Source organism: Clupea harengus, chromosome 12, assembly GCF_900700415.2.
Source record: "Clupea harengus chromosome 12, Ch_v2.0.2, whole genome shotgun sequence".
Lineage (NCBI taxonomy): Eukaryota > Metazoa > Chordata > Actinopteri > Clupeiformes > Clupeidae > Clupea > Clupea harengus.
The window spans coordinates 28,110,573-28,123,072 of NC_045163.1; the positions used below are offsets into that span (position 1 = coordinate 28,110,573).

General features: G+C 44.8%; 2 protein-coding genes across 2 annotated transcripts in view; both read left to right on the forward strand.

Annotated features, from left to right (window-relative positions):
* ddhd2 (DDHD domain containing 2) overlaps positions 1-7,195 on the forward strand; it is a 13,659-nt gene extending 6,464 nt beyond the window's left edge. Inside the window, exons 8-16 of the mRNA XM_042709463.1 lie at positions 101-171; positions 1,758-1,958; positions 2,249-2,335; positions 3,381-3,530; positions 4,458-4,613; positions 5,578-5,683; positions 5,956-6,111; positions 6,406-6,565; positions 6,902-7,195. Of these exons, the coding sequence (XP_042565397.1) occupies positions 101-171; positions 1,758-1,958; positions 2,249-2,335; positions 3,381-3,530; positions 4,458-4,613; positions 5,578-5,683; positions 5,956-6,111; positions 6,406-6,565; positions 6,902-7,007 (1,193 nt within the window). The 3' untranslated portion in view covers positions 7,008-7,195. The remainder of the gene's footprint in view (positions 1-100; positions 172-1,757; positions 1,959-2,248; positions 2,336-3,380; positions 3,531-4,457; positions 4,614-5,577; positions 5,684-5,955; positions 6,112-6,405; positions 6,566-6,901) is intronic.
* A 619-nt stretch (positions 7,196-7,814) lies between these two features.
* tacc1 (transforming, acidic coiled-coil containing protein 1) overlaps positions 7,815-12,500 on the forward strand; it is a 68,614-nt gene continuing 63,928 nt past the window's right edge. Inside the window, exon 1 of the mRNA XM_031577677.2 lies at positions 7,815-8,004. The gene's annotated coding sequence lies outside the window, so the exon portion shown is untranslated. The remainder of the gene's footprint in view (positions 8,005-12,500) is intronic.

The following is a 12,500-nucleotide window of genomic DNA, read 5'->3' on the forward strand; positions in this document are numbered from 1 at the left end:
CCCATGTACTCATACACAGAGCACTCGTGCGCTGCTAAGAGTGCGCTGTGTATGACCTTCATTTCACCTCCAGGCTCACTGTGTCTTTGTCCTCTGACAGGTTCCATCATCCTGTTTGATCTCTTGACTAACCAGAAGAAAAGCACAGAAGAAGAGGTTGTGGCGGAGGAGGTACGCTAACTCTATTCCCTCTAGTGGAGGAACTCTAACGCTAACGCTATTCTCTCTAGCGGAGGAGGAGCGCTATCGCTAACTCTATTCTCTCTAGCGGAGGAGGAGCGCTATCGCTAACTCTATTCTCTTTAGCGGATGAGGAACGCTAACGCTAACTCTATTCTCTCTAGCGGAGGTACGCTATCGCTAACTCTATGGAACGCTAACTCTATTCTATCTAGTGGAGGAGGAACGCTAACTCTATTCTATCTAGAGGAGGAGCGCTAACGCTAACGCTAACTCTATACTCTCTAGCAGAGGAGGAACGCTAACTCTATTCTCTCTACCATACAACACGAATAGAACCTTTTCTTTACTGGTGAAGAGTACAACTGTAATAGTCTGGCGCTGACTATTTCTTTACTGGTGAAGAGGACAGTTTTAATAGTCTGGTGCTGAGTATTGGGCCCAGTGGTTCATAGTCTCTCATTCTAAACAGGCTACATGATTTTAATTATTACCCAGTATTACATTAAGTATTACACATGAACAAATATTGCCAATATTTGTAGTATTAACTGTTTACAAGTATATCTAAACACGTTATTCTTTTTTTTTAGTTACAGACAAAAACTCTTAGGTACTTGTTGATTGTTTATGTGGTCTATTGAATCCAGTAAGACTTAATGGCATAGAGGTACTTAAAGGCGTAGTCATGTTAAACACAGAGGTTCAGTTTGCAATTTGCATGTTAACGTGTCAGTCCCATGTTAAAGCGTCTCCAGTTGCTAGTAATGCTATCATCTTTGATCAGGAACATGATGTCCCAATCCTCTGATATGTGCCACCTACACAACTACATACTCCAACTTCACATGATAACACACACATGATAACAACACACACATGATAGCACACACACATGATAACAACACACACATGATAACAACACACACATGACATAATGTTGTGCAAGAGGTTCAGTTTATCACAACACCGAGTACATCTTTGTTTGCATAGAATGCAAATGGCTTCGAGATAAGGGTATGAAAATAGATACCATAGACAGATTAGACACTCCTTTCTCCATGTGTTCTGTGATGTTGACATCTCCACCTAGTGGCTTTGTTGTGAATTGCTCCCTATGGTACCTTAGATTTCAAACAGCCTCTGACATTCAGTATGAATTTAAATGATAAGAGATTAGATCAGACTACGTGCCCTTGAGAGAGGAAAACTTGTTTTTGGTGACGTCAGTACCTTTTAAAGAGGATATTGTTGGGATGTCAGGATTTCTCTGTAAATAGATTCGATCTCATTTGAATAGAATTGATAAACAACTAGGAAATGACAGCTGGAAGTCTTCTGAGCCTGTATGTGTATGTGGGAGTGTGTGTGTGCTCTGGGCATATGTGTGTGTGGGAGTGTGTGTGTGCTCTGGGCATATGTGTGTGTGTGGGAGTTTGTGTTTTCTGGGCCTGTATGTGTGTGTGGGTGGGTGTGTGTGTGCTCTGGGCAGCTTGCATGAAATACAAGCACATTGCAAAGCCTGTTTCAGACAACATCAACATCAACAGTAGAAAATGTGCTTTTGTTTGTTGTAGTCAGACGACAGCTGTCAATCGGACAAGGCTGTGACGGCCTCTGACATGTCTGTGACGGCCTCTGACGAGTCTGAGACGGCCTCTGACGAGTCTGTGATGGCCTCTGACGAGTCTGAAAGCCTGGAGGACATTCTGAGGGGTAGAGGTCTGGAGGAACATCTCCACGTCCTTCAGAGAGAGCAGGTGGACTCTGAGTCTCTGGTGAGTGTTTACGGGCTGTGTGTGTGTGTGTGTGTGTGTGTGTGGGGGGGTTGTGTGTGTGTGTGTGTGTGAGGATACGTGCTGGTGAGTGTTTACGGGCTGTGCCTTTAATGCTTTTATTCTGTCTCTTCTTTTCCTGTCTAGTATATTCTCACATCTGCTTCGGCGGGCCCACATCTGTATTGTGTATTTGTATTTTCTTCCAGTCTAGGAAGGTCAGGTAGGATGCCAGTCCCTCTAATATCTGTCTCTCCCTCTGTGTCTCTCCCTCTCTGTCTCTCTCTAAATAGCTCCTCTGCACAGAAAATGACTTGAAGGACCTCGGGATTCCTTTAGGACCTCGCAAGAAAATTTTGGACCTGGCAAAGAAATTCAAGGTCTCAGACATTCAATTAAAATCCGACCCTTCCTAGCACGTATCCTCACACACACACACACCACACACACACACACACACACACACACACACACACACACACACACACACACACACACACTCTATCTCTCCTCTCTCCCCACCACGCATGCTCCTCTCATGAAACGCCTCTGCCTTGTGGAAATGGAAAATGCTCGTCTGAGCGCTCCGGTTTATTGTGCAACTTCCTCTTTGTGTCGAGACAATAAGGCGTCCTCTGTACGCCAGGTCTGTGGAGCCCCGGGCCTGAGACAGTGCAGTGCAGTTGTCTGCATGTGTGTGTGTGTCTACATGTGTGTCTACATGTGTGTGTGTGTTGTGTGCATGTGTGTTGTGTGCATGTGTGTGTTGTCTACATGTGTGTGTGTTGTCTGCATGTGTGTGTGTTGTCTGCATGTGTGTGTGTTGTGTGCATGTGTGTGTGTTGTGTGCATGTGTGTGTGTGTGTTGTGTGCATGTGTGTGTGTCTACATGTGTGTGTGTGTTGTGTGCATGTGTGCGTTGTCTGCATGTGTGTGTGTCTACATGTGTGTGTGTGTTGTGTGCATGTGTGTGTTGTCTACATGTGTGTGTGTGTTGTGTGCATGTGTGTGTTGTCTACATGTGTGTGTGTTGTGTGCATGTGTGTGTTGTCTACATGTGTGTGTGTTGTGAGCATGTGTGTGTTGTCTGCATGTGTGTGTGTTGTCTGCATGTGTGTGTGTCTACATGTGTGTGTGTCTACATGTGTGTGTGTTGTCTGCATGTGTGTGTTGTGTGCATGTGTGTGTGTTGTGTGCATGTGTGTGTGTTGTCTGCATGTGTGTGTGTTGTCTACATGTGTGTGTTGTCTACATGTGTGTGTGTTGTCTGCATGTGTGTGTTGTCTACATGTGTGTGTTGTCTGCATGTGTGTGTTGTGTGCATGTGTGTGTTGTCTGCATGTGGGTGTTGTCTACATGTGTGTGTCTACATGTGTGTGTTGTCACTGAAACAGCTCTCCCCTTTTTCTCTGCCACGTTCCACAGCGTTCCAGAGCAGGAACCTCCTTGCCAGTTCCAAACGGGCGGGTTGCCCAGGAGACCGCGGGTCCTCCACCGCACGGCACACGTATCCCAGAAGGCACCACCAGCAGCAGCACTATCAGCTACCACTGCTCAGGAGTGGGCACTGGACAGGTGCATAAACACACACACACACACACACACACACACACACACACACACACACACACACACACACACACACACACAACACACACACACACACACACACACACACACACACACACACACACACACACACACACACACACACACACACACACACATCAACACACACACACACACACACACACACACACATCAACACACACACACACACACACACACACACACACACACACACACACAACACACACACACACACACACACATCAACACACACACACACACACACACACACACACACACACACACACACACACACACACACACACACACACACATCAACACACACACACACACACACACACACACATATTAACATCAACACACACACACACACACACACACACACACACACATCAACACACACATCAACACACACACACACACATCAACACACACACACACACACACACACACACACACACACACACACATTAATACACACATTAACACACACACATTAACACACACATTAACACTGGACAGGTGCATAACACACACATCAACACACACACACACACACACACACACACATTAATACACACATTAACACACACACATTAACACACACATTAACACTGGACAGGTGCATAACACACATATCAACACACACACACACATTAACACACACATTAACACACACATTAACACACACACATTAACACACACACACACATTAACACACACACACACACACACATTAACACACACATTAACATCCACATGAACACACACATGAACACACACATTACCATCAACATTAACACACACATTAACACAGACATTAACACACACATTAACACACACATTAACATACACATTGACCTTGACCTTGAGGTGCACCAACTGACCTTGAACTGGGCTTGTGTCCTGCAGGTGTCCGTCAACTACCCCCAGCTGGCCTTCAGCCCCCAGGCCTTCTTCGCCCTGGGCTCGCCCATCGGAATGTTCCTGACCGTGCGAGGGCTGAAGAGGATGGCGCCCGACTACAGCCTGCCCACCTGCAAGAGCTTCTACAACATCTACCACCCTGTGAGAGGCACATCTGCACACATCTGTAGAAACATACAGAACATTACATAATCATATATATATATATATATATATGTATATTAAATCATATATTTACTCATATAGTCACAACAGAGAAGAGGCACATCTGCACACATCTGCACTGCTCTGCTCTTTTAGACCAAACACATAGAATAACACAGAAACATACAGAATATTACATAATCATATATATATGTAATATATATATATATATATATATATGATTTAATATATATATACAGTACCAGTCAAAAGTTTGGACACACCTTTCATTTTTTTGAGAAGTGTTTTCTTTACTTTTATTATTTTCTACATTGTAGATTTATACGGAAGACATTTAAACTACGAAAGAACACATATGGAATGATGTACTAAACAAAAAAAGTGTTATCTACCATGTAGAAAATAATAAAAGTAAAGAAAAAACTTTTCAAAAAATGAGAAAGTGTGTCCAAACTTTTGACTGGTACTGTATATATATATTAAATCATATATTTCCTCATATAGTCTCAACAGTGACCTAAAGATACACGGTTGTGTTTGTTACACTATGCTGTGTTGTGTCATATTATGTAATATAACATAAACACTCTGGATGTTATGTTTCATTGTGCTGTACTGTGTTGTGGTATGTTGTGATGCGATGTATTGTGATGCGATGTGTTGTGTTGTGTTGTGTTGTGTTGTGATGTGCTGTGCTGTGTTGTACTGTGTTGTGTTGTGTTGTGCTGTGTTGTGTTGTGTTGTGCTGTCCTGTGCTGTGCTGTGTTGTGTTGTGCTGTGTCGTGTCGTGTTGTGTTGTGTTGTGTTGTGATGTGCTGTGCTGTGCTGTGTTGTGATGTGTTGTGTTGTGTTGTGTTGTGTTGTGCTGTGCTGTGCTGTGTTGTGTTGTGTTGTGATGTGTTAAATGTTAAACTGTGATGTGTGTGTCTCTCTGCTGCAGTATGACCCTGTGGCCTACCGGATCGAGCCTCTGGTTCTGCCTGCAGGGGTGGAGCTGCCTCCCGTGCTGCTGCCCCACTACAAGGGCAGGAAGAGGATGCATCTCGGTAACCAGGCAACCAGCGCCGCCACATAATAATTACCCCCCTAAGCATTACACTCATGATAACATAGTGCTGGAGGCAGCCTGCTCAGGAACCACAGGCGGACGTGGGCGCTGTGAATGACTGTGTGTGTGTGTGTGTGTGTGTGTGTGTGTGTGTGTGTGTGTGTGTGTGTGTGTGTGTGTGTGTGTGTGTGTGTGTGTGTGTGTGTGTGTGTGTGCGTGTGTGCGTGTGTGTGCGTGCTTCTCTCTGTGTGTGTGTGTCTCTATCTTTAGAGCTCAGAGACGGCCTGACGCGGGTGAGCTCAGAGGTGCTGGGTTCTCTGCGCAATGTGTGGCAAGTGTTCTCGCAGGTACCCAACTCAGCACTGCCCCTGCTGGGCCAAGGGAGCGATGCAGCCTTCAACACATCCTCAGACACACAGGATGACAGTACGTCTCCACCCCTGTCTGGCTCATTCGGGCTGTGAAACAGTTGCAGTATTGAGAATTCAACTTTTGAACCATTCAACTCTAAATCTAACCTAATTGAACTTTAAGGAATTTTTACTCTAAATGGATTTTTTTATGATTTGAAGATGAGTCAAATTACCCACAGGATACTACAGGATTACCTACAAGATTATTTATTAGAACTCAGTGAGAATAAGATTTCTGAAAGATTTCTTTTCTCAGTCAGAAGCATTCTAAATAGAATGTCTGATGGAACTCTCTGGAACTTCTTAGGGATGAGCGTTGCCACGGGAACCAGTCAGGAAGCTCAGAGGAAGGACGTGAAGGTTGGAATGCTGAACGGAGGAAGGCGCTTTGATTACGTGCTGCAGGAGAAGCCGATCGAGATCTTCAACCAGTATCTGTTTGCTATCCAGAGCCACCTGTGTTACTGGTGGGTGACTTATGGGGCAATCTTTACAGAAGCTAACAGTATTTGTTCACACTAACGCCAGAGAGGATAAGATTAGTTGTACTGCAGGTATAATGTTTAATATTTTGTATGGCGTTGTATGTGTTTTGCACTGAGACCACATGTCTAACTTCATTGTATTGAATTGTTCTAGAATTGATTTTTTTTTTTTGCTTCTTCCTGTGGAGGAAACCTTTAAGGTTCCACCTAGAACAGCCTGATTAGTAGTATTATAGTATTAGTAGAACTGTACCCTGTCCAAACAAAGAACCTTTTCAGTCCTTGTCATAAAACACACACATCCTTGTGTCTTTGTAGGGAATCTGAGGACACAGCTTTGCTGGTTTTGAGAGAAATCTACGAGCAACAGAAAGCCCCCGGCTCCCACCCCACCCACGCTGCAGGAGGAGATGTGGTCATGTGACACACAGCTATGCACGGAATGTCACTTCTGCCGGCATAACTCTAATTATTTATATTGACATGTTTACTCGAGCGCACGCATGTGCATGCTGTCCGGTGGTGGCATGTATGCAGGATGTTGTGTGTCAGGCAGTATTTACCTGAGGAGCAGACCTGACCCTGACCCTGACCCTGACCCTGACCGTGGACCTGGACCTGGACCTGCCTGAGCGCCACTGGGCCAGACCAGGGCCAGACCTGGGCCAGACCTGGGCCGGAGGCGTCGCGTATTTCCGGAGTGTTTCTCAAGGCAGGCTTTGAGGCAACCAACCTTATACTTTCCTGTGAAATGTATTTATTATATTTGAAGGGCTGATTCTTACCCACACTCCTGACATGCTGAAATAAAGAAAACCTCAAAATTGCATGTTTTGTCAAATGATGTCGCCTCGGGATTCTACCGAGACGTGCTCTAAATAAGAAAATGTTATAGGCCTACTGAAATCTATATGTCTTTAAAATGTTCCACAATTATATTTACATATACATTTAACCTTATAGCGTTACTGACATCCACGGCCCTTCCACAATTGTTCCTCTAAAAAGTCAGACCATAGAAAAGAATTCCTTTTGCATAGAATGTCAGGAATCTCCTGGCGTTGTTGCAAATTATGACTTTGCTAGTAAGCTGTGTCTTTAAGGCAGATTCCAGGCATACATTCCCACTGGGAAGTTCGTTCATTTCCCATTTATCCGTAGCCGAATACGCCACATATTACAAAACATCCTTTTACCTTAAAGAGGCATGAACTGCCCTCCCATCGCTCGTCTGGAGTACTTCCATGGCCAATGAAGTTAATTCCATAACTGCGGCACATTTTGACGAAGCGACTGAAACTTTTTCTCGCGTTCAGATCTACATCTACGGTTGAAGGTTTCTTGGTCTCGCTTATCGTTTCAATCTTTCATCACACAACTCCAAGACAAGGAACTTCATTGGAAAAACAACGTTTTGAAAGGTATGTCATGCTGTAGCTGTTGTTTTGTTGACGATTATTACATTTCGCTAAGTATGTTTTGTTACACGACGAAGTAACAGAAGTTAACTTACACATGATGTAAAGTGGGCTACGTATGGCCGATTAAAAGTCCATGGAATGCTAAACTGTCCGATCTTAAATTAACAATTACCGTTATATATATCATTACTTCGTTATAACGTTATTCCAGACATACCCAGATGTTCAAATGTCTTATCCATTGTTTTATGGGGTATGGGGATTCTACAGTCTAAAGTGCTGGGTTTTATGAAATGAAACATGGCCATACAAACTTCGTATAGGCTAAAGTATGTTACTCCAGTCGTTCCCATCAGCCGTTTAATATCCTCTCATCAAACAATTAAAAGGCTACACACAGTTAGCCATCATACCTAAAGAAGGCTACTTGCTCAATACGATCCCAGGTTTCAATGCTGTTGCCGCTTCTTTAGCACATGGGTGTGTTTGCAAAACGTGCATTACCAAAGTCGATAGATGTGTTTTCCTAACTAGTAGCCTATTTCTTTGCTCATTCTTGGTCACGGAAGAAGTGACTCAGATTTAAAGTGTACATCATTGCTGCAGCCAGTTCAGGCGGTTGTTTGGGGTCGAATGTCAGTTGCCTTACTGCCTGTACGCACTCTTCCCTCGCATCGGTAACTTGGGTCACTTAGTCTTAGAAGATGTGTACGCTTATCAGGGTACAACGACATGCAGGCGCTAAATTCTAGTAAGTTAAAAGGATCTCTTCCGAGGCACGGGCTGCAGGGCTTACTAAAGGTGTGTGAATGGGAACAGACGAGTAGTTTCACACTCTCTTTTGCCTTCTGTCCAAACATACACTCAGGACACAGCACGAACTATGGGAAACTAATGGAAACTAGCAGAAATTGAGCGACCGTGGTGCAACAACCTTACCTCATGAAATGGCTTTGTTTCTCAACCGGCTTTGAAAGCTGCAAATAACATTACCGGTTACCCAAATCTCCTTTGGCGGTTTCGTAAAACTTCAGTAAACATCGGTCACTGTTAAATGTCCAAATCACATTCTATGTGGTGCAATGGCAAGGGCTTGATTATTATGTGAACTGCAATTTCTATGCAAGGACTATTTTCTTCTATTTAATTCATTCGTCACTTGTTGCCTGTCAAAACAGCAGGTCTAAAAGGGGACTTTTTGTAAGCTGTTCATAGTAAGTTGAGTGGAACACTGATGTTTCTGTGATGTTGTTGAACCTGAGGTGACTGTGAGAGGCCTAAACCAGACTGAAATGTTTTCATTCCTGAACGTGCCTCTCTCCACCCCACCCCTTGGTCTGACATCACATGTGCCGCTCTCATGACCAGATGGCAAACGACTCTGGTACAGATCTGGCCAGGATACGGCTTACATACAGCAGGCCCCCGGACCAGAGGACGGCCAGGCCAGGTCTGTTTCCGTGTCCCCTGCTGTCTCTACATGAGGTGCAGACGGCTGCTGCAGCAGAGCCATTACTGAGCTGCAGGATCTCACCTCATCAAAGACACACTGTGTGCATTCTAGAACCCTTTAGTGCTCTTTTGCATTTAAGAACCATAGATGATTCCATTTAAAGGTGTCTGGAAAGGGGTGCATTCTAGAACCCCTTAAGTGTTCTTTGGCATTTAAGAACCATAATAGATGATTCCATTTAGAGGTGTCTGGGGAGGGGTGCATTCTAGAACCCCTTAAGTGTTCTTTGGCATTTAAGAACCATAATAGATGATTCCATTTAGAGGTGTCTGGGGAGGGGTGCATTCTAGAACCCCTTAAGTGTTCTTTGGCATTTAAGAACCATAGATGATTCCATTTAGAGGTGTCTGATGGAGAGTTCTTAACTAGTCAATTCCAGTCATGATGGAAGGGTTCTACGTCAAACATCAAGCATTTTTAACCACCAATCAACATTAAAAGTCTTTTTTTCCCATGAGTGGAGTGCTGAGAGCTCAGATAGCACAGATAACTTGCCCTGAGCCGAGACACGAGGGCTCTGAGAGGGGTGACTTTGAGGGGTGACTGAGAGTGTTGACTTGAGAGTGTTGCATTCATACGCGGGGAGGGACTCGACCAAGGGCTCCTCGCTCGCCTACTCACTGACAGACTCACACAAAGGCCTCTCACTGTCTGTCCAGTCACAAAGCCATGTCTGACACACTCCACTCCGAGGCATAGTGAGCTCACCCTCAGAGATGACGTGTTGCTGGGCCTGCAGATGTGTGAATCACTGAGAGAGGGAACCGTGTGGGTAAAACAGACCGTGTGGGTAAAAAGAGACCGTATGGGGGAAGGAAACCTGATGCCTCTTTTTTGGCAATGAATGGAACTTCTGGAACTTTCTGGTGTCCTTTGTACAGTCGTCAACCCACATACACTAAATATACTGTAAGGCTGGACTTGAGTGTGGATTGCATCATGTGCACTATGTGTGTGTGTGTGTGTGTGTGTGTGTGTGTGTGTGTGTGTGTCTGTGTGTGTGTGTGTGTGTCTGTGTGTGTGTGTGTGTGTGTGTGTGTGTGTGTGTGTGTGTTTCCTCCCTCTTTTCCTGTGGTGTTTATGTTGCTTGGAGCTTGAAGCATGAGGTCACCAAACACACGCCCCGGCCGAGTAGGAAGTGAAAGCCGTGGTGTGGTGTGGTGTGCTGCAGACGCTGGAGAGAGCTGGGAGGGACGCCACAGTGCAGCCAGCAGTGCTGCAGCCCAGCGGTTCTGTTACTGTCGGAACGGGCTGCTTGTTTGGCTGAGGGCGCTGGTTCTGTACGTTCCAACTCAGCCCAGCGGGTCTGTCATTGGTCTCAAAGCACTTTGAGCTGCATTCTTTTGCATGAAAGGTGCTACCTGTATATAAATAAAGTTTTATTATTATTATTGGTGCAAGAGGTGTTTTTATTCTTCGTTATCAGTATAGTTTCACATGCAGTGCATGCTGGGTATGTGTGGGCCGGTGAGCTGGTCTCCTGTCACACATCAGTGATGGACCTGCTTCAGGTTCAGGTGTTTGATTCTCACTCTGATTGGCTGCTGAACTTCATTCCATAACTCTGATAGGCTACTGCACTTCATTCCATAACTCTGATAGGCTCCTGAACTTCATTCCATAACTCTGATTGGCTACTGAACTTCATTCCATAACTCTGATTGGCTACTGCACTTCATTCTATTCCATAACTCTGATAGGCTACTGGACTTTACTCCATAACTCTGATAGGCTACTGGACTTTATTCCATAACTCTGATAGGCTACTGGACTTTACTCCATAACTCTGATAGGCTACTGAACTTCATTCCATAACTCTGATAGGCTACTGAACTTCATTCCATAACTCTGATAGGCTACTGAACATTCCATAACTCTGATAGGCTCCTGAACTTCATTCCATTCCATAACTCTGATTGGCTACTCAACTTTATTCCATAACTCTGATTGGCTACGGTGCAGTCAATGGTAGTGTTAGCTCCTGGTTCAAGTTTCTAATTTGTATTTCTAATTGTAGATTGGTTGCCGGATCTAGCAGGTTGACAACAGGGCTGTAGTGATATCATTTTTTTATTCAGACCACAGGTTTATTCAGCGGTATGACAAGCCTGCTTCTTTCAGATGTAGTGAAGCTGTGCTACAGCAGATTTCTGATGCTGTCAGCTGTTGGTCAGGTGATACAGTCGTGTAGTTCTGTCAGTTCTAGTCCTGGTTCCTGCTCCATCAGTGATCAATCAATCAATCAATCAATCAATTTGTTTATTTGATCAAGAGGGACAGTGTACATTCATGAACATTTTAAAATGTAAATGCACCCAATTATAGCCAAAAGGCTAGTTTTCATTGTCAGTCCCCCTGCCAGAGTGAAAAAGGCTATACAACCTAAAAAAGGCAAAGTGATAGCCACAGCCAGTGGTTGTGTCGGTTATGGTCCTGGTTCCTGCTCCATCACTGATAGCCACAGCCAGTGCTTGTGTCGGTTATGGTCCTGGTTCCTGTTCCATCAGTGATAGCCACAGCCAGTGCTTGTGTCGGTTATGGTCCTGGTTCCTGTTCCATCACTGATAGCCACAGCCAGTGCAGCTTGTGTCGGTTCTAGTGCTAGTTCCTGTTCCATCAGTGATAGCCACAGCCAGTGGTTGTGTCGGTTATAGTCCTGGTTCCTGTTCCATCAGTGATGGCCACAGCCAGTGCTTATGAAGGTTATAGTTCTTGTTCCTGTTCCATCTGTGATGGCCCCAGCCAGTGCTTATGAAGGTTATAGTTCTTGTTCCTGTTCCATCAGTGATGGCCACAGCCAGTGCTTATGAAGGTTATAGTTCTTGTTCCTGTTCCATCAGTGATGGCCACAGCCAGTGCTTATGAAGGTTATGGTCCTGGTTCCTGCTCCATCAGTGATAGCCACAGCCAGTGCAGCTTGTGTCGGTTCTAGTGCTAGTTCCTGTTCCATCAGTGATAGCCCTAGCCAGTGGTTGTCGGTTAT